This window comes from Neopelma chrysocephalum, unplaced genomic scaffold (assembly GCF_003984885.1).
Source record: "Neopelma chrysocephalum unplaced genomic scaffold, ASM398488v2 Primary Assembly neopelma1_88, whole genome shotgun sequence".
NCBI classification, from domain to species: Eukaryota; Metazoa; Chordata; class Aves; order Passeriformes; family Pipridae; genus Neopelma; species Neopelma chrysocephalum.
Genome location: NW_020897750.1, coordinates 3,228,150 through 3,250,700, shown reverse-complemented (window position 1 = coordinate 3,250,700; position 22,551 = coordinate 3,228,150). Strand labels below are relative to the sequence as shown.

General features: G+C 39.8%; 2 protein-coding genes across 5 annotated transcripts in view; both read right to left on the bottom strand.

The window, feature by feature from the left end:
* OTUD4 (OTU deubiquitinase 4) overlaps positions 1-18,970 on the bottom strand; it is a 27,919-nt gene extending 8,949 nt beyond the window's left edge. For all 4 annotated transcript variants that reach the window (XM_027692767.1, XM_027692769.1, XM_027692770.1 and 1 more), the window contains exons 1-15: positions 18,706-18,970; positions 17,055-17,138; positions 14,218-14,268; positions 13,226-13,272; positions 11,393-11,465; positions 10,824-10,905; positions 10,099-10,243; positions 8,115-8,172; positions 7,610-7,727; positions 7,312-7,376; positions 5,486-5,586; positions 4,031-4,155; positions 3,735-3,915; positions 2,468-2,633; positions 1,106-1,226 (exon numbers count right to left, since the gene is read on the bottom strand). In XM_027692767.1, the coding sequence (XP_027548568.1) occupies positions 1,106-1,226; positions 2,468-2,633; positions 3,735-3,915; positions 4,031-4,155; positions 5,486-5,586; positions 7,312-7,376; positions 7,610-7,727; positions 8,115-8,172; positions 10,099-10,243; positions 10,824-10,905; positions 11,393-11,465; positions 13,226-13,272; positions 14,218-14,268; positions 17,055-17,138; positions 18,706-18,858 (1,570 nt within the window). In that variant the 5' untranslated portion in view covers positions 18,859-18,970. The remainder of the gene's footprint in view (positions 1-1,105; positions 1,227-2,467; positions 2,634-3,734; positions 3,916-4,030; positions 4,156-5,485; positions 5,587-7,311; positions 7,377-7,609; positions 7,728-8,114; positions 8,173-10,098; positions 10,244-10,823; positions 10,906-11,392; positions 11,466-13,225; positions 13,273-14,217; positions 14,269-17,054; positions 17,139-18,705) is intronic.
* On the bottom strand, positions 18,870-22,551 carry LOC113972054 (transcription initiation factor TFIID subunit 4-like). Its single transcript, XM_027692712.1, has 2 exons — positions 22,334-22,551; positions 18,870-19,230 (listed from the first exon to the last, which is right to left on the bottom strand). The coding sequence occupies exons 1-2, from the start codon at positions 22,549-22,551 to the stop codon at positions 18,888-18,890; spliced, it is 561 nt and encodes a 186-aa protein (XP_027548513.1). The 3' UTR covers positions 18,870-18,887.

Sequence of the window (22,551 nt, the reverse complement as noted above, 5' to 3'; positions counted from 1 at the left end):
CAGAGAAAGGTGGACATGCCATGCACTTCAGCCAAATCCATCATGACACTGTAGTAAAGAGCTTTCTCTACCATGAATGTTCTTTTTGGCATTGCTGATGAAACAACTTTTCAAAGGAAACAAGTTTTCAGACATTTGGAGAACGAAAAATAAGCAAGATTGGTCCTTGTGAGACCATTCAATAAAGCATTACATGTTGTAAGAGGGACTAGCACATGCCAGAGATAAGGAAACACAACAAAAAATTTAAAAAATGGAGGGAAGGAGCAACTTCTATGAGAAGGCTAAGGAGCCTGAATTTTATTTAGTCAGGGGCGAAAAAAAAAAGTGGAAGAAGCCAAGCTCAAATTTGGTTTTTAGTCATGGCAAAGCTGACAGGACAAAAAATTAAAACCTAAATAAAATTTTAAAATCCCATCAAACACTATCAATTACAATTAGCAAAGATTTACTAACTACCTCCTGACAGCTACAGCTTTCATCTATTACTGCCATGTTCTGCTTCCTGACAGAAGAGGAAGAGCTTTGAGAAAGCTAAAAAGTGTTGTAACTGACTGGGGGAGGGAGAAAACCCAAACAAAATTTTGAGCATGTCACAGATCTTTCTACTGTAAAGAGGGGTTTTTTCCAACTCTTCTGTACACCAGCTTCTCCCCTTTCTGTGCCATTGTATGTGAATTCTTAACCACGCCACATTGAATACTTTTACCTGCTTTTCTCTTAACTGACTCTAGTAAGCACTCCTAATGCTCCTCCCCACTGGCACTTTCTGCCACACACTCTAGAATTTCAAAAGGATCTAATTTAGGGTAGCTCTGATAAGTCTTTTAGTTTCTCTTATTCCTCTTCCCATTTACTACAAAAACCCCAGTAAGGGGCCTGCTCTCTCAGCCTCATTCACAAAGCAGGAAAACACGTACTTTCTTCACAAAACACACCTTTGCTACCTTGAGCCTAGCTTAGTTTGGCACTGTTATTTATGATTATTTTCCCCTCACTGCCTAAAGAGATGCCTTATCTTGAATAAGCTCTGAGGCTGGTAACAAAACCAAGCAAACAAAACAAAACAAAAAAAGCGCCTTAATCTAAAACCATTTATTTTTACCTTTTTCCTTCTGCTCTTCCACCTCTGCTGTCCACTTGCTGTTTCTTCTTTCATTATTTGAGAACTTTTTCTGGTTTAAATTATCCATAGTCTGTGTAGCAGCCTGACAGACAGACTGATTCTAAGGAGGTTTACAAAAGCAGAAATAAGGATTTATGTAAATCAGTCCAATGAGACTTTGATATCATCTGATACATTACTATTATGTCTTCATGACACATATTTATGTCTGTGACAGGCAGAAAGGGGAGGAGGGAGCAGTCTTGATCAGTATCATTCAGATTCATCCACTGTCTCATTAGCTGCTAAATTTTGCAAAGTGTCCTTTAAAAGCATTCATGTCATTACCTTACATGACAAAAACTGTTTCGCTCAGACAATAATTCACTTAAAAAATCACATTCTCCTCCTGCAGGTGATCAAATACAGCAAACTGTTAGGGCTCAGAGGGAGAGAACAACCTCTGTCCCTTAGTTTCAGTCTTTCACCTGCTCATTCTCCCCAGCCTTGTTTTTGTTCCTGTTTGTCCTAGGATTTAAATCCAAAAAGCTCCATGCATCTCTAGAACAAGTCTATGTAGAGAGCAGCTCTTCACCCACAGGACCTGCTCACTTCCCTGGATGTACTGAGACTCCAATCTGCTCTCATTAAAAACTGCATCAATACAATAATCTCTCAAAAATCTAAAGGCTACATCCCTTCCCTCAGACTCAGGGAAGTCCACTGAAGCCTGCTCAGCTCCACGACAGAAAGAGAGCAGGTCTGACAAAGCATTTGCATTACACAAGACACCAGGTAAGTTCTCACACCAATAAGCTCTCAGGCTAGGAAAAAAAAGTCACTTATAATTAAAACAGGTTTTATGTGAAACAAATAGGAAACAATCCCCTAGTCACTGATACTGTGGTGCTTGGTGCCATCTTACTCAGCTATTTCTCAGCTAAATTAAACTTCATTTCAGAGCAAGTTCTGTCCTCACCTTGAACTTTGATCCCACCATACATGAAAGAGACAACATCCAAGTAACTATAAGAGAGTGCAGAGCCTCCCAAACACAGGAGGAACACGAAGAAAGAAGCCTACAGCTGCAGCAGCTCATGTGTCCACCATATTTACATGCTTAAAAAAGAACTGTGTGGGGGGGATGTTAATTATTCCCAGGGTAAACTACTAAGTATATTTCTTATCTTTAATATAGAAAACATTGTAGATACTCATATCCCTAAGCAGAAAGTGAGTGCAAAGAAAATAACCTTAATTTTTGAATTGCAGTGTAATTCAAGCCCAGCGACCAATTCCTAATTAAAGGTTCATGGACAAGTATGGGAAATGCACTATTAATTACAATGAAAAGAAGCATACATTGCAAAGAGCAGGAAAAGCTTGTTCATCCCGCTGCTGGATCTCATAAAGGGAACGAGATTCCTCTATAGCCTGCTTCTCCCTGCGCTCCTCTGGAGACAGGCCAAAGTAGTTACAATCTCTGCTGCCATGGTTCAGATCCTCAGCTCTCTCCCGCTCTGCCTTCCTGTACAGGGAAAAAATGAAACAGCATCACTTGGACAAAGAAATTCCCCAATATCAAACACAATTCAAGCTCAGGGTAATTATATAAGCACTGCTTATGTGATTCCACCTATAGCAGAACCCTTTCTGCCAACTGCAGGTTACCCATATGCATAAAATTTAAGGAAGGGAAAGAAATTATTTTGTCCACAATTCATTTTAATACAATTCTGAAAGGCTCTATAACAAATGGTAATTATTAGACCATAGTTAAAAACAAGCCTACATCAAGCCATCTAACCCATTTCTGTGCCATTTGAGAATTGACCATCCCCAATCTGCTACCTACGAACATGCAAGAGAAAGTTGGAGAAGAAGGCTGCTGTAAATACAACAACTAAAAGAAAAATGCATTGTGAATTTTCAATTTCTGAAGCATCACCACACAAAATTAACATCACTGTTTCAGCTTTCTGAATTACTTAACTAAACTTTTTAGGATACTCATATATTTAGGTCACAGGTGAAAGCAAAATGCCCTTAAAATGCTGCATGTGTCAGACTCCAAAGACCCCTGGCTCTATTTTTTCTACAAGGAGTTAATGATACAGAAAAGTGATAGACTAGACCATGAAATGTTTAGGTTTGTAGAAAAGTACAGAAGAACCTTTTGGATAGAAAAATGGCCATCAGAAACTCTGCTACAGCAGCTCAGTGAATTAAAAAATCAGTCCCAACAAATGCAGGCAAAATGCTGTTCTCATACTCCTTCAAGTGAGCAGTCGTAACATGAAGCGCTCCCCTATGACAGGTTCAGCACAAGCTAAGGGAAGACCTTTGCCATGCCCATGCAACGTTACTTCAGCCCCAACCAAAAAGAAAAAACAAAAACATCCACTTTCCAAGAAAAAAAAAATGCAATTTGGTAGACAGTGCTTCCAGGGGGAATGCTACCGGGCAAGAAAAAAAAAATTATTTTTCTTACACTTGTGTGCATTCTTAAGAACTTGGAAAAGTTCTTAAGAATTCAATATTTCAAAAGAGCATGCTGGAACCACCTGAAGCAGGCACCTGGGCTTCCAGTCAGAGTTCAAGCTAAGGAAGATGTTCTCTGCAGTTTTACCTTACAGACTGGGAAGGATTCCTGCCTGGAGCTTTTTGCTCAGTTGAGGTCTGATGAGGTTGGGGTCCAGAACACAAGAACTGATGCTGCCTGGTTCCCACAGTATGCTGAAGTCGAGGAGGTAGTGCTGACTGGGGTTTTATTGACTTGCTCTGATTCTTTGGCCCTCTGCACTCTGCATCTGTGATAATGGCATCAAAACAGATAAGACTTCTTTTAATCGTTCTTTTTAAGCTCTTTGGGACAAAACATCAGACAAAGAAGATCTTGCCGCACAAAGACAGGTACAGTCCTACCGGGCTGAGCGTTCTGTCCCCATGTTGGGAAAAACTTCTTTATCTTCTTCCCTGGCACAGTGTTCCAGCCCTCCATAGGAGAGGTCTGTGGAAGAGGTTTAAGGCTCTTCAGTGAGACAGCATGCCTACAAAACAAGGAATTATGGAGAGAAAAATATGTTCAAGAAAAGACCTGGGCTTGCATAAGTAATATCACGTTTCCTAAGACTCACAGATCATTCCATTTTTGAGAACATTGCATTCAAAGTCCTTTGCCTTTATGATTACACTCAAGCAATGTATAAAGAGCAAACTGTCTTTTTCCTTCTTTTTTTTTTTACATAAAACTAGTAAGTTAGCACAAACTTATCTAGTAAAGAATTATCAGCCGTTTGTAATGTGCATATTATAATGTCTTCACAGCAGCCAGAAAAGGAGAATGATCAGAAAAAGCAATATACCAGATAAATTTATTACAAACGCTGCAATAGATGCCAAGATTGAAAAATGTTGTATGGGTGGTGTATATCCCAGAGCAAATACTGCATTTTCAACTGAGGATGCTGTAGGATGCCCAAGCAGCTCTTTACATTATTTCTAATTTTTGTCTATATATATAATTAAAATATATATTATTTATCTACATTATTTATATATTATTTACATATTCAAATCAGCTTAAATTTCAATTTTAAAAGGGTTCAAACGGTAAGACAATCTTCAGATCTCACTACACTTATTTTCTTTTTATTTATGAAGAAGTTCAGATGAGATTAATTAGCACCTTTCTCCTTCCCTTGACTGAAAAACTTTTGTCTTCCCAAACTACACTCCATTGTGTTTTTTTCCCCCCCTAGAAGTCATAGAACTTGCAGCAGAGCTCTAGATATCTCCAACTGCCCTCCACCCAACCCAAAAAATATCCCAACAAAAACCCCCCACCCCACACAACCAAAACCATCAAATCTGCAACCTCCAACAGCAACTTTAAACACTTAATTTGTTCCAAGGCAAGGCAAAGATCACACTGATCTAAACAGCAACCTGGCACTCTGTATGAAATCAGGCAGAGCTACTCAACCAACAGAGAAGCTCAGTGCTTTGATGGGCCTTCTAACATGAAAATTATCAGATGCTAGATTTGTGACAAGTTAAAGTACAACAAACAACACCTTATTAGTCTAGTGTCAATCTGCTTGGGATGGAATCTTGTGCAAAAAACCTAAAATTAAAATACTACTAACATAGTTACTGTTCTACTCTGCAAGTAATACTCAGACTACTTAGCACTACAGAAAGAAGTTTAAAGTGATAACCAATTTTTCCCTTTCTTCATTTAATATGCTGTTTTCTTAACCATTTTGTGGTAGTACTGCTTTAAGTAAAGAAGCAGATACAGAGCCTGAAATTAACTCTGAACTGAAGTAATGCTTTGTTTAGTTTGGTGGTCTTTCTCAAAAGAGACTAAGCACTTACTTTGCTCCAAGCTCTTCTACAAATACAACAACTGGCCCACTCTCTGAATGAACTTCTTGAATGTGGGCATTATAAAATTTCCCATTATGCTCTAAGCGCACCTATAAGGACAAAGAGTAAAAAAACAAAGGTGCTTTAGCTCCAAAGACAACAATGAGAGGAGGCAACTCTTTAAAATATCAACAATGTTAGAAATAGAACTTTTCCTCCTGGCAACAGAAGACCTGAGAAAAACCAGAATTCAGTAAATGTATCAAAAGCAAACCTTCAATCCCTATCACTTCTTCAAAAAGAAATAAAAATACTACTAAAACTAACACACACACACACAAATAAGCAAACAACCCACAAACAAACAGAAAGCTTGCCAGGGAACACCACTTAATGAAATATGCTTTCCAAAGCCACATGAGAAAGTTAAAAGTGATCAGTGCATCAAGGCTTTTCAGCTTTACTGAAAACACTTTCTCTTAGAATAAAACTCAAAGCTTTCCCCTGTTGAAATCTGCTTCACTTCAGTGAAATTTAGTTTAATTAAGGACACAACGAACATCAATTACTTCTGAAGTTATTTTTCAGAAGGTGTTCTAAAAACAATCAAGAAAAGTTTATTAGACATGATCATAGTGTTACTTGACTGTCATTGTGTTCTTAAAAATCTTCTGTTAAATATAAAATAGATTTCTTAATATCCTGCTACAGTATTTGGCTTTCCAGTTGTATTAATTTGGTCAACTCTACTTTTCACTATTTACTTCATCTTTTTCCCCATGGTTTTATCCCACATATTTTCTGTCTTGCCACACAGATTTAAGATTTGACAGAGTATGTTAATTACCAGAGGTTTTTTTCTCTCTGTACCCTTCAGTAAATATTACACAAGACAACTGCCTTAGGGACTTAAATTCAAATGTTAAGCCTGTACTATCAAGCAATAAATAATCAACTCAGCATTAGATTGTTTTGTTTCTTTGGAGGGGTGGAAGGGGGAAGTTCGCAGCTTGTGGTTTTGTGGGTTATGTTGTGGTTGAGGGTTTTTTTAAGTTTAGAGATGTCTTTTCCCTGCAATTTAGTCACTATGGTTAATTCCATTACACAAATAAGAAAGTACAAACTGAAAGAGCCCCCATACTGCATGATCAGCCAAATTGAACATTTTCTCATCAATATTAATAATTTTAATAGATGGTCAAATGTCCTAGAAAGAACCATGGCTTAGCCAAGTACCAATTTAATTAACCCACCTAAGGAGATTAATCTAAAATGTGAGTACTATAGAATTTAATGGCAAACCTTACCTTTTCTTAAGCAGGAACACATACTACAAACTTTAACAGATTTTAAAGAACAATTGTGTAACACACTGTGAACACTAAGAGGAAGGCTCGCTCAAAACTTCAGGATCTGCAAGAACTAAAGTGTGCTGTACTCCACTACTTGAAAGTACTGAGGATTTTATCAAAGCCAATTTACAAACAGTAATCATTATCTCCAGTTCAAACCTTAACACACGGAACTACGAATCCGTGCTTATCGTTGAGGTCCACAGTCATCTCAATAAATACACTCAAAGTTCCCCTTGTGACTTTTTAATGGAGTCAAATGGCACTGATCAGTTGTTCTGTTTAATGCCTTTTCTGTATGTGTGCTGGAAGTCATGAACGCCACCAACAATTAAACAACAAGCACATCCTTGCTTGAAGACATAAGCAAAGAATACTCAGAAAGTAGCAATTATATATATCAAAATAGTTAACAAAGAGGGTAAGTGGGCATCTTGAGCAAAATGGCAATGTGTCTGCAAACTACAATTCAGTATTACTTACTTTACATTTATCTCCCACGGAGTATTGCATGCCAGCAGCAATAGAGAAATCTTGTTTCTGCTGATCTGTAAAGACATAAGCAGTAATATACTGTTAGTTTAAATACACCAAAAGAGTTACTTTCTTGATGCAGTTAAAATGCAAACCAGTTGTTCAGGCCCTAAATCTGCCCACTGACCCACGTGAGGAAGGCCACTGCCTAAACCCAAACTGCCATTTGCATCACTGCTTTTCAAGAGGGCTTCACTTTACACATCAGCCTGCAAAAGCTGCATATTTTAAGTATTCAGTTACTTACCCAATTTGGATTGGAGCCAAACATCATATTCAATGTTTCTGTAAACCAAAGGATCAAGTGATTTAAGAACCTTTTTAGGTATGACCAACAAGGCAGGATTCCCATTGCTCTCCAGGTGCTGTATGAAACAGAACAAAGTGCTAAATGGTCAACTGCATAAAGATGTCCAGTTTTCCATTTTTCAATCACAGTGCTCAAGCTTTAAACTGAAATATAAAGAAGCTGAGAATACATAAAGCATAACAAGCTTTGAAAAAAAAAAACAAATGGTGTTTTTTTAACTGTACCAGAATAAAACTAAGAACTAAGGAGCTTTAAAAAGGACACTATCCACTTTGAGCACATCAAAAGTAAACATTACTTTTCAAAGAAATATGTAGTTTTTAAGATATTACATGTTAGGAAAACCAGAAATCCAAGATTCTCTCATGACCTAAGTTAAATACTAAGAAATATAGCAGAGTACAATTTATTAGAAAGAAAATAAATTTCAACAGATAAATACCTTGTTGCCAGAAAGAGATTTCATTCCATTCATATCAGTAACTGTTGTAGCCTTACTTCTGCAATAGGACAGTAGCAAGTTATGTTTTTATAATGAGTTATAGTACTAATAAGGCCTGGAAATCAGGTAAGACACATCTAAGGAAGCAGATAAAAACACTGAAACTACCATTCTCTACATGTTTTCCCCACAATAAGCATACCACAGAACACCTTCATCTCTAAAAGTGAAAAAGTGGTCTACAGTAAGAACTACATTTTTAAACTTTATATGATATAGAGATAAGGGTTTTGGGTTTAAGTACAAGTTTTAGGAAGTCTATCTTACATGCAGTGACTTCGTCATCACTTTGAAAAAAAAAAAGGAGGGGAGGAAGCGAAGGGAGGCAAAAAAATCCTCTTAAAATCTTTGGAAAACAGCAAAAGCAGACACAAAAAAAACCCCAAACCAAAAACCACTCTGTTAGTTAATTTGCATCAGGCACTCTAATTTACTCTTATTTTCTGCACCTGACATCACTGGAAAAATACTTTCCACAAAGAGAAAGTCCAAGTATTTTTCCCTACAGTTGTAGGCAACTCTCAACATTAACTTCTCCCAAAACTACTACATTTAATAACAACATAACTGAAAAGTTTATATTAACAAAATAAAAAAAAAATCTTCTGGAAAGCTAGTTAATGAAACAAGCTGAAGTCAACTTTAGGACAAGCAAAAAATTTAGGACTTCATAAACACAGTGAAGTGTTTGTAATTTGTGTTAACTAGGTCAAGAGTCACACACACACCCCCCCACACACACACCTCTTGCATTTTAAGACATATGGTTTAAATCAAGAATATTGAGTTCCATAGCCTCAAGTGAGTATATGACCTTATTTCTAAAGGTGCTATGGAGGTTAGCAGTGTATTTTCTTAGGAATCCCAAAGATACAGGGTAAGGCCACTGCATTTGAAGCCCAGGAAAGCTTCAAGAACAGAAAGGAATAAAGGTTTCCGCTCTCTGACATTTAACTATAATAATTGTTCCCCGAGGCAGAAATACTTTGTATTTTAATTGGCAACGTTCCCTAGTTGTTTTTTTTTTTTCCAAACACGAAGAGAAGCTAATCCCTTTCCCACAACTTGGTTTTCTTTCTTTGATGATTTCCATCGTCTTCCTTTCTGTTGTTTTCAACCTGAGGAAGAAACCAGCTCCCAACAGCTCAAAGAATTTCTTCTGCCACATGCCAACACAGCAGAGCCCCCAAAAAGGACTGTAATGACATTCAGCAGGAAGAGGGGACATGATCCACTAATACAGCCTAATCTCCACGGCTTCAGTGGAATTTCATACAAGCCAGGGTTAAGAATCAGATTAAACAGAAGAAAAACTGCCAATATGTAAGTGCAAAAATGGCACTGTGAAAGACTTACTGTGCAAGAGGAATCAGGTCAAAATCCCAAAGCTGGGCAGAGCACCCAGGTCCAGCAAAAAGAATTAGAAACCCACTTCATAAAGATGAAGGACAGAAAGGAGCAAGCTACATCTGTATTTCTCCATTAGCTTCCTCTCAAGCAGGCATTTCAGCCCCCAGATGTGGAAGCAACTCAAGCTGGATTAGATTCCTGTAACTCTATTCAGTTGCAAGAGCGAGCCAAGTCATTTTCATGGAGTTTACCATGCCAGACTGGCACACTGACAGTTCTCCCAGGGGATTCTGCTACTTTAAACAGGAAGAAGGACATGTGGCAATGACTATATTCCATTATGTAAAAAGACTCAAAGTTAGACTGCAGGAAAAACAGAGGAGCCAGAAGCCTGTCCTTCGGTACAGTGAAGATTACACACTGCAATCTTTCACACTTCTAACTCTACCTCTTTGTGCTTCTTTTCTTAGTCATTTGTAAACTACTAGATTCTACTACCCACCAGAAATTCAGAAAACTCATTTAATGTGTATTGTTCACAGGTATCTTATGTTAACTTTTAAATCCCGTTTACCTGTAGGTGTCATCTTCTGAATCCGAAGCAGATACTTCACTGCTACCATTACTTTCCCCTGTCCCTCCAACAGCACTAAGTTCTGCTATGTTTTTCTTTATATCCACATCAAATACTTTCTCATAAAGCAACTCATACAGCAGAGCTGGGGAAGAGGAGGAAAAAGTGGGAGAGCAAAACCAGTTACCAGGGAAATCACGCTTTATACCACCATTACAGATGCATTTCAAATTCCTTCAATCAAAACAATCAAGCATTTCTGCAGTCTAGTAAAGCAAACAATAATCCACAAAGACAGTTATTTTTTGCACATGCAAACCCCATAATTCCTGTGACAAGTTACATGTCCAAGGACAATTTTAACCAAACAATTGGTTTGTTAACATGAATGAAATCAAAATTATAACCAGAATGCTGACCAAAGACAATTCAACGCACTATTAATCAGCACACCAACATTTTCTGTTGACATTAGACCACTCAGATTCAAAGAGGCAGATAAATCTTCTCCTCTTGGTATATAATCTGCCTTGTCAAGAATCAGGACACAGCAAGAATTCAAGATTTCACAGAATCATACAGTCATTGACAATTCAAATTGAAAACTAAGCTTCTACAGAATGACTACAATAAACTTTCATACAGAGCCTTTTCCCCAAACCTAACAGTGATAACTTAAGATTTTTGGTAAAAATATGCTTTTAACTAACCAACATAATACTTACACTGGCACAGTGCAGCTTTTTCTGAATACTCTATGGGATAAACAATATCATAGTGGTTTCCATTTGAGAAGCACAGCAATACCTATTAAAAAACCCACAGAGACATTTTAGGCTTTGCATCTCACTTGATTTTTCATAAGCACTACCTTTTAAATTCAATTTAAGGTACCCATGTGCTTTGTTATCTCTCAGGATCTCAATGTATCAATAAAACAATCAAAATGCTTCATGGATGTCCTTTAAACCAAACAGAATTTAAACAGAAGTCAAAAAGAATTTAACACAGTGGTAGGTAGCCTTGTGAGTTAGCACCTGAAAATTGATTTTTACAGAATTTTAGATTAGCAGGAAGATATCCCCAAAATACACACCATCTATTTAAAAAGAAGTGCTACATGTATTAACAGAATAGCTGCCTTAAATATGTACAAAATAAATTGTTGAAATTGAATTCTCAGAAGATTTCATTGTGTTGAATAATAAACCTCATGTGCAACTACTTGCTGTTTATAAAGTAGTCTTAATTCAGCCTTTCACAATTGCCATTTTTTTTTTATTTTTTTTTTTACCTTATCAGAAAAGCCATTTTCAGTTACACGTGAAGGAGAAGCATTTGGTTCCTGGTATATTATGAAATCTTTTCTGGGAAAAAAAAAAGTAGCAGTTAAGAATTCATTTTAAAAGTAGTATCAATAAAAATTTGAGTATTCAAGTCAAATTCAATAACCACAGAAAACACCTAGTGATTTCTCTGCTATAATCAATCTCTGTCATGCTCTTACACTTAATTATTTTCTCTCTCTCCCTTTTTTCCATAATCGTCCCTCTGAATTCTTTGCTTAGCAACCCATCACTTCCTTCAACTTCTTTACTCACACAGCCTAAAGTGTCATCAGTCTTGCAAAATGATTGAGTATGTTCACAGTTGTTGGATTAAAGAAAAAAGAGACTTCTTACAACAACTCAGAAAAAGCAATTCTGAGAGGAAAAGAGTTTCATAGCTCAGGGAGGTAAGAAAAATTTACTGGATAACCAAATCATACTTGTGACAGGTTTGAAGACTGAAAGTGAAATCAAACCTATTCATACTGAATTTCTATCCTATGCCTGAGAAGTCTGAAATTCTCTTACTTATCCACTTGGAACAGAACAGGAAATTCTTCCTTCCACTTCCCTTCAGTCTGCCAGTATGCAGGAAGGGAAGCAACTCTACCTCCACCACCATTCCTACTTTCACTGAGACTCCAAATTGCCTTTTTAATAGAAGCCTGTCTTCCCAAAACAAGCATGGCAGTAACTATTCTTGTGTGTTCACCTCTGCAGTGAAATACTACATATACTTGTATCTACACTACAAAACCCTCCTGGATGCTTCTAATAGAAATTAAAAAAAAAACCCCACTATTATCAACCAGGCTTTGCCTCTGTATTCATTTATCAGCTGTGGCCTGGATACCAACGTGGCATGACTTCAAAATAAACTGCTTCTATTTATGAGAACATATTTCTCATGGCCAGAAATTCAACAGATCACGACCATCGACTCTGATATAATTAAGTATGCAATTTTGTTGACTTAAATTGATATACATCCCTCTACACCGTGGCTCAATCTAACCATCAGACCTCCTCACTAAGCCTCTTGAGCCAAACTTTGTTCTGATTTTCAGTCCAGTCCTCCCCCTGCAGCACATGCAGCTCTGTCCCATTCCCCTCATAAAATGCAATGAACTGCATCCAATTTCCCACACTTAGCAGTCATACAAGTACCCAAAAGCAATACTTAACTAATTTGATTGACTCTTTCCTCTTATCAGCTGTCTCATCAAAAGACAAAGCCATTAATTTACAGTAAACATTTTGAAATACTGAATTTTTAACAGATCTACAAACAGTAGAAGGCGAAGATACCGTACATTACTCAGTCCCTCGCACAGAAATTAGAGACCAGTTATAAATATTCAGCATATTGTTTCTCACTACTTTGTGAAGAAAGATTTAAGATTACATTCAATAAAACAAAACAACAAAACTCTTTATCACCAAGAGGAGTGTCTACCTATGCAACAATACCAAAACTTTTCTTAACCACAGGTCAAACTATGGCCCCTGACCAAGTCTTACTTAATTAACAAAATACAAAATGCACAACTCTACCCTCAGCTGGTTGTGCAGGTGAGATGCATGACATTGCTACAAGCCTGTACTCACACCCCTGAGAAAATGTCATTTTCAAAGCTCACTTTTCTATTTTTCCTTAATCCCTTGACAGCTTCAATTTTCAAAGCATATTTGTTATTTTCTGGAGAACCATGGTATAACACAATTCTATCTTTGCTATTCCAACTGATTCACTAACAAAACAACTGATCTCAGTAAAACATATTTAAAGGTTTACTTACTTGTACATAAGAGAAAGGGCACTTATTTCTACTTGTCCAACCCATTCCTGTATTGAAAACAAAAAAAAACAAAGTTCAAACAAGCACACAATTATTATACCTCCTCATGCGTAGATCAAGAGATGCAAGAATTCATTGTTCAAAATAAATATATGAACACTGAGTTCAGCCAAGATACTTTGATTCTAAGTGGTTTTTTTGCAATAACAATTATTATTCCAGTAAGGTGGTTAAGGGGTACAAGCTAGAGGGACTTTTCCCCAAACTAGCAATGGAACTGTATGAAAACTGAGAGAAATAAAAACAATCACACAAATGCAGATTTACCACTAAACGGTGCAGTTCTGAAAGGTGATAATAGTATTGGGGGTTTTTTTCTTTTCTTAAAAAATAGCTGTCTAGCTTTTAAAAAATGATTTGTCAAGTGCTTTTAAAAAAAATGTTATTCTCTACCTCCAAAAGTGTCAGGTTTTGCTGGCCTTTAGCTACAGATGAACTGGAAAAATGAACTTTGAAGCTAAATTCTCAGGCCTTAGTCAAATTGTCAACTCCCTAATAAAAATACTGAAATCAAACTGGGGGGAAATAAGAATAATAATAATAATTATTATAATGATTTATCTTCAAATCAGTATCTTCTTAAGAAGCCACTGTTCATAATCTCTCTTACGTGAGTAGCTGTCTTTGTATCACCTTAACTCTTGGACCTTTATTCCAGGGATCTTGAAAAAAAAGTTAGTCATGCTGTTTCTTGGCATTTGCAGAGGCTAAAAACATTTGGATATGATTTTGAGTGAGAGATTTAAAACAAGACATGAAAAAAATATTCCACAAATCATTTTACAGTAGAGTGCACACATAGAAGTATAAATTCATGTAATTCAAAGACCTCTAAAGCTCAATCAAAAATACTTTTGAGGGAAAAAAACTTCCAATTACCTGTCAACATCAATAAAAGTACTGCTTTCTATTACAAATCAAGTTTAACATACCTGCGGATTTTCCAAATTTTTTAAATACTCTTCAAATGGCCCCTCTATGAACTGTAAAAAAAAAAAAGCAGCAGTAATTAGTTATTTTGATTAGCACAGCATATGGAATCCCCAGTCTATGCCCACTTTACCAACAGGAATGTACCATTGGAAATGAAAGACTACCCTGCCCTCAAAAAGCTTACAATCTACGTATCAAATGATGTAGAGATGAAGGAATAAAAGGTCAAACACGTAGGTCTGCATTGCAGAAAATAACCGTATAAGCAGCTTTTGAAGTCATCACGCAAGCCAAAAAAAAACCAAACCAACCAAACAAAAAGCCCCAAAAAGAATTTCAGCAGCCAAATGAGACATCTGAAAGAAAGCAAAGATGCTGTCAAGAAGATGTTTAGGGGCAATTCATCCCAGGCATGCACAGCATCACTAGAGAGAGCATGCGTGGGCTTATTCAAGTATCTTGTTAAAAGAAACAGGCAGCAATGGACAATCAGGAATGAGTCACATTCCTGTAGTATGAAAGCAGCGATAAGATACAGTATAGCAAACTCAAAGTTTTTTCAAGAACAGAGAAAGATTCTGCAGTAATAAAGATGTCAACTTCAAACTGTTTCAGCCATCCTGGCCACAGAGAGGCTGGATTTAAAATTTGCTATTTAGTCACAATCTGCTGGATTTAGTTAAAACAAAGATCCACAGAGGTCCAAAGAAAGACACAAATCTCTTCACAAACTTCAGCTACAAGATAATAGGGAGAACTGAGTGGAGTAGTGAGATTAAAAGCTCTGCTTTAGCCATTTTGAACCTCATTTTGGACAGTGTTGCTCATGAGAAGAATCAAAAAGTCTGGCCCAAACTTTTAATTTAGATGGAAGTAATCAGGTGTGAAGCTAAAAAGGTGGATCAGTAAAACATGATCATAGTCAGCACTTGCTTTTTGTGTCAAAATTAAGTGACATAAAGATAAAGCATCGAGGAAGAAAGGAAGGGCACCAGAAAGTTCTCACAAGAAACTTAAGAGTTAGATAATAAATGTAAGACAGCAGCAATTAAAGGAAACACTTCAAGAAAGGATGAGAAAGGAAATGAAGAAGGTGGTTACACACCTGAAACTGTGGTTATAGCAGTATCAGTGGAAGAAAAGAGACACAAATTCAAGCTGAAATGGTTACAACAGACAGAGAGAAGAGTAAATAGTCAAACTAAGAGATTAGGGAAAGAGGCATTTGTTGGTTTTAGACTGTTTGGGCGCTTAGGGTTTTTTTTAAGAGAGATAGGATAACAATGCTGTATTCCAGATGGAAAGCACAAAGTATAGTAAGAAACACTGGCAGCAAAAGAGATCAGCAGAGCTGAAGCGAGGTACCCGAGGGAGGAAGAACACTGGGAAAGGAGAACAGATATGGAACACCTCAACCTTTCACATGAAACATCTATTCTAAAAAATTACAAGAAACATTGAAAAAGGAGACTTTTCAGAAGGACTGCAGAGGCGGACAGAGGAGAGGTCATACCACTTGGATCAAGTCTGAGGAAAGAAAGAACTGTGAGAGCAGGAGTCTGGAGGAGAGAGGCCAAGATAGTAAAACCAGCTAAGGCTGACAAAGCAGTCATTTGGATGAGGATGCCAGAACTGGGGATGGGAAACAACACACGCTTAAGCGTCAAGAAGGGCATGGTATTTCAAAACACTACACAATGCAACAAGAGAAAAGTAGCAGAGAAGCAAATATTGGAGTGAGCAGGGTAATTCTGGAAGGAAAGGGATTAAAAAGTCAGCAGTGAAAAAAATTAAATAAATAAAATAGGAAGAGAGTTGGTTAAGTCCTGAGATGGACTGGAAACAAGCCAACAGCCCTGGCAAATGGAAAGAGTCAAGTCAGAGCTGCATTGTCCCAGAGAGATTCACTCTATTTAATGTCACTAATTCCTGAAAATTTCCGCTTTTATGTGATCAGTCATATTTGACTATAGGGCACTTTGTCAGAAATCACAGCACAGGCACACACTCTTATTCCAGCTTTCCATCTCTTCCCTATGCCAATGTGCATCTAAAACAATCTCTTTATTTTGGGTCTGGGTAAATTTAGAACAGAAATAGAGAGCTGAGTAATAATCCTCTTGTAACAAATCCTTACACGTACTCTTGTTTTGGCTATCCTGGAAATTAGATAAATGGCATACATACTAGAACCCACCCAAACACAAAAAGGAGCACCATTATTTATTATTGCTCTTTTAAAAGAAAGAAAAAAAAGAATATTTTAATGTTAGCACTGATGACATTCACCAAATATAGATCAATATCAAAATATTTTACATCCATGATTGATGAAAAACTTCCTTGCAGATGTTTAGGGAAAAAAAAAACCTATGGTACCAATGCATAACAAACTGCAGACCCTGAAACAAATTACACTAATCTCATCAGTTAAATCCCTTTTATATTGTAAAAGCAATTAATTACCACAATAAGAACATGTTATGACTTTTATTAAAATAAGCATTATACTTAAATAAAATCCAGATTTTGGTAGCTTCACTATAGATTATTAAAGTTTAAGTAAGTTTGCTCTTCTTTTTTAATGAGCATTAAAAACATCTTCCACCCCACATCAGTCCAGTCCAAGGAGCACACAAGTCTTTCTCCAGGCTTATGAAAATGAGTTACTACCACACATGTGCCAATTAATTTAAAGAGCACTCACTTTAAAAACCACCAACTGGTATTTAGCTATGATGAATACTGCCACAAACAGCAGAATAAAAAAGTGCAAGGAATAAAGTAACTTTTTCTTTTTTTTTAGAATGCTCACAAAGAAAACAAGAACACTTACCGCTTCAAATTTCTCCCTATTTTTCCGAAGATAGTCTACACAAGCCATCCTAACATCAATATGCCGAGACTGAGAGTGCAACACCTACAAAGGGAGAAAGAGAAGAAAGTGACACTGGATCTTAGGAGTTTTGATGACAGGTCACAAATAATTAATGACTGTTGTCTAAATACAGGCTTGGAAATACTCTAGTTTTATTTTCAAGAATATTTAACATGCATACTCATCAGTAACATCATCTTGATGTGAGTGAAACCTCAATTAATTTATCAAAAATTAAGTAACTGCAGAATTCACAGATTTACTAAATTCAGATGTTCAATTTTATGAAGATTTACTAAGCAAAGTGACTAGCATTTATTGTTAATCTTTAACTGACTGCTTGGTAAAGGACTTCAGTTAATCAAAGAAGTAAATTACAGCAGGAGTGGATGAGGAAACCAACTACCAACATGCACTCATTCAAATGAAATCCAACCAAATCTCAGAGAGTGCAGGTTTACTTTCTCCTGACTTTTAAAAAGCCTGTTGCCCAAACACTCTTTTGAAAGCCAGGAATTCAGATCCTTATATGACACCTGCATTTTACCTCCTGTTCAAATCTGTACTGAAAGGCCATTACTTTCGTCCCAGGTTCCAAGCTTTGTCTAACAGGACTTTGTCTGCACCTTCACTACAACATAGAGAATTTGCAGACAATTCAGGTTGCAGCATCTCTTGCAATTTTTACACACTATCCTCAATATAAAACACTTCCAAATTCAGTTCAGGTTTTCTGAATGAAGAGTAGAGAGACCAAATTCATGCATAAGCACTTATTAACTTGAATTAAAGACCTTCTCTTCTTACGGGTCATTTCCAACCTAAATGATTCTATAATAAAATAAGAATGGGATGTTAAAAATTTAATAGTTGGAAAAAAAGTTCTATCAACACTGGAGTGTGAGAGAAACCTTCTGTGTATTAAAAACATCAGAATATCAATATATATTCACTGATTATTCCCTTGAAATAAAAAAAAACACTCAATTTCAAGTGCTTGCTTGCCTACACTGACCAATGCAGTGGGGAAAGTAATTTAAGAAAAAAAAGTGAACTGTGTATAATTAGCACAGGAATCGGGGCTCCCACAATCAGAAGCACCAGAGCTCCCACTGCTGTCTGCTTGTACTTAAGACAAGATGACGCTGTCACTTTTTTCCTTTAACACCAACACTGAAATGGGGGAGGGGAATTCAACAGGACGAACAGAAACCAAATTACTCGCTTTCTCTCATTTTATAGTAAACTAATTAACAAAACTATGAACGGGGCTTTTCAGCTCTTTCCCACTAAATTCCGTTTCCTAGAAAGCCTCATCCAAAGCAGCTGTACTCCAATGTTGAATTCTTACACTGAAAAAAGCTCCGAGGAGGCGGTGGAAGGTCAAAACAGGTAAGGATTTCTCAGTGAGAGGAGGCGGCTGTACATGCAGAACTTTTCTCACCTCGCAGGACGGAAATTACTTTAACAGTCCTGTTTTTCACCGGCACATGACCATGTAACCTTAACCTACACCTGTCTGCGTTTTAACACCAATTACCACCCACTAATGAGATCCACTTCCCATGCTTTCACGACAAGAAGGAGCTTTGTTTACGTAAGGAGTTACCTGCTCGGCCACAGCCCTGAAAAGGCAGGATCCATCCTTGGCCACCTTCTTCCTGTACAAGCCCTGAGATCGCAGGTAGCGGTCCATGGAGGCGTCCCCGGGGGCGTCCCCCCCGCCGCTGCCGGGATGGCTCTGCTCCCCGCCCGCATCCATGTTCGCCCCGGAGAATGGCCGCTCCTCTCCTAGTCCCACATGGCCAGGCGGACCCGCGGGGCAGCTCCAGGGCCGGGCACAGGTGCGGCGGCGGGTGTGGGGGGCAGCGCCGGCCCCCCGGCACCCGAGGGAGCAGCGGGAGCAGGGGCGGGAGCAGCAGGAAGAGCAGCAGCCGGTCTCACGCTGTCCACTCGCATGTGGGAACCGCGGGGAGAAGCGGCAAACTTTCGCTGCGCAGCCTGGACTCCCGGCTCCGTCACTCCCGCGGCTTCCCGGTGGCTCTGGAGAAGCGGGCGGCGGCTCCCGGGAGCGGCTCCGAAGGGTCCCGGTCCTGGAGGCGGGCGCGTCCCGAGCGCCGAACACGCAGCCGGCCTGCGGGCGGAAAACAAAAGGGAAAGGAAGGACACGTGCGGCCCGCCGGGAGGGGAGGGGAGGAGAGGGGAGGGCACAAACAGGAGCGTAACCTGGCGCTTATTTTCACTTTCAGCCCGGGCGCTTCTGGGAGCGGTAGTCCCGGAGGAGGAGGGAGCGGCGGGAGTGGGACACAGCGCCGGGGCCGAGCTGTCAGCCCTGCTCCCGGCCAGGCCCATCCCATTGCTTTTTAGTTTTATAACCAACACCGGGCTGATGGTTGAAACACCCAACACTGAGCTGGCAATGTGCACGCGCAGCCCAGAAAGCCAAAAGAATCCTGGGCTGCATCCAAAGCAGTCTGGGCAGCAGGGAGAGGGAGGTTAATTCTCCCCATCTATTCCACTCTGACGAGACCCCACCTGGAGTGCTGCATCCAGCTCTGGGGCCCCCCGCATAAGAAGGACATGGAACTGTTGGAGCAAGTCCAGAGGAGGCCACGAAGTTGATAAGAGGACTGGGGCACCTCCCCTCTGAAAACAGGCTGAGAAAGCTGGGACTGTTCAGGCTAGAGAAGGTTGAGTGCAGACCTTATAAGAAACTTCCAGTATCTGAAGGGGGCCTATAGGGAAGGACTCTTCATCAGGAACTGTAGTGACAGGACAAGGGGAATGGGTTCAAGCTCAAAGAGGGGAAATTTAGCTTGGATATGAGGAAGAAAATCTTTACTGTGAGGATGGTGAGACACTGGCACAGGTTGCCCAAAGAATTTGTGAATGCCCCAACCCTGGCAGTGTTCAAGGCCAGGTTAGGTAAGGCCTTGAGCAACCTGGTCTAGTGGGAGGTGTCCCTGCCTATGGCAGGTGTGTTGGGACTAGATGATCTTTAAGGTCCATTCCAACCACTTAACATTCTATGATTCCATGTCTGAAACATAATCCACAGTATGTGGGGTTTGTGGGTTTAGCTGGGTTTTGTTTGGTTTGGGGTTGTTTCTCCCCGCCCTCAAGAGATGGTATTGTGAGAATATTTTTTGACTCCATCCACTTGCAGGAAAGAAGATGGAAATAAAACAGAGATTGTAAAAGAAGGCTTAATTAAAAATGGATTTAAAGAAGCCACAGTCATTTAATACTTCTAATGTACTACTTTTCTTGTATGCCACTCTTAGTTGTAAGAAGCCACAAACATTTTTATTGCAATTGCATGATTAAATTTTGCTTGGCATTGTAAACAGGCTTTAGAAGGTTTTGATGCACAAAATGTGACATGAAAGGATGCTCTCCAAACTTGTAAGGCTTTTTTTTACTGTGGCTGTGCAACATACCTGGGAGGGAGAGCTACAGAGCTCTCAGAAGCACTAGCAATAAATAAGATACCATGAATTACTTCTTAGCTTAAATGAGCAAAGTTAGATGCAGGAAAGAGTGGCAAAGACAGGAAGAACAAACCCCCTGATTTTTACTTTCAGCTGACAATAATAAGACCAGGGAGGGCAGTGATTTGAGCCAAGATCTGCTTATTCAATCAGTTACTATTATATACAGAAGTTACAAGCCAGGCTGAGTCTAGTGATCTACCAGCTCCGTACAAGCAGCATCAAACCCTCTTTCTAACAGAAGCTCAGGTTTGCCAGAAAGGAACTGAAAATGAATGCAAATTCCAGGACCTCTGTAGACAAGAGGAATAGAAACTGAAAGAAGTGAAAGTAAAGCCCTAGGAGCATCTGAGAAAAGACACAGAAAGCTAGTTAGGCAGCATGGGGATGTTTGAGACAAGGAAGGCGAGATAAAAATACCAGCAAGGGGCTGGAGGGGAAGCTCAAACTTCTCACCAGAGGATGGGAAAGGTCATCTAACAAGACTGAACTATAAACAGTTGCTGCCACTGACTCAGCTACCATATTCACTCAAGGAACTCAGGCTAGCAGAGTCCTGCATGTGAGACATGCTTCTTCTGTGGAGAAAAGTAATTTGGCAAGATGCTTTTGAGACCTATCAAACTAGTGTCCAGTTACAGAATTTCTTAGGAATATTCTATTTTTCCTCAGCCTATTTGCCAGTGTTAGGGACAGAACTATCCTCTAACATGTTCAGATAGACAGAACTATCTGTCTTCCCACATATTTGAGCCTTTTGTCAATGTGATTCTAAAGGCTGGTGAGGGGGAGGGCAAATGCCTTTTATCATGTCTGTTAGACTCAAGAACACCTATATACACAAGGACATCCAGTATGTGACAGGATGTAAATGTGGTTCTGATAAGTGCACAGAAAATTACAGTAATAAAGTCATCTAGTTATCAGTGTCCTAAAAGCCTGCTCTTTTTGCAACCAGCTCCTGAAGCTGATTGAGCAATGGTGACCCACAGAGCTTTTTTTTCCAAGTGCTGCTGTACAAGAATGAATCCATTTCCAAAAAGGTTTACTTCTTGCTGAAGAAATCTACCCTGCACACAACACAGTTTCTAAGGCTCAAGGAGAAATGCATCCACCCAAAGGCACCTGAAACACCTCAGCATTAAAATAAATGCTCCATCAAGATAAGAATGACCAAATTATAACTCGTGAGTTATTACAGATGTTCTAATTAGAGCTTTTACAGATGTTCTAATTAGCAAGCAGCTTTATTAACGCTTCCAGCCACCACTTCCACCACGTGCAGCAGCTCCGGCCACGAGTTTCTCCCCTCGCTGCCCATACACTGAATCAGCCCAGGAAGCTGACTCAACCTAAAAAATTTTGATGATAAAAAAAAAAAATCTAATTTTATCTTTAAACCAAGGTCGGTTTCGTGACCCAGTTCACAGCCTGCTTTAGTGCCAACACCTGGGCCAGCAACCCTGGGGAGAGGAGGGAGAGGAGACCGGTTTTCCCCAGCCCGGCGCGCGCCCTTTCCCGGTTCGCCACGCGCCTCCCTCCCATCCCGCAGCTCCGGCACGGGCAGCCCGGCGGGGCAGGCCGGGGACAGGGGCACCGGGGCAGGGGCGGCCCCTCGGCCTCCCCGAGCAGCAGCAGCCGCAGCCCCGCGATGCCCTGCCCGCCCCGCGGCCCCCCCGGCACGGGCACCCGCGGAGCCGCGCCGCCGGGGCCGCGCTCCCGCCCCCACCCGCCCATGGCACCTACCGGCCCCCTCCTCCTGGTCTCCTCCCCCGCGGGCGACACTGGCAGCAGCGCCTCCCGCTCCTCGGCCCTGGCACTTCAATCTCCCGCGGCGGCCGCTCCTCCCGCGTCGCTCCCGGTGATGCGCCCGGTGCCAGTCCCGTCCCGCCCTCCCGCCGCGCCGCTCCCCCCCCGGCCCGCTGTTGGTTTGTCCCGCCGGCCACACCTGCGGCTCGCACCAT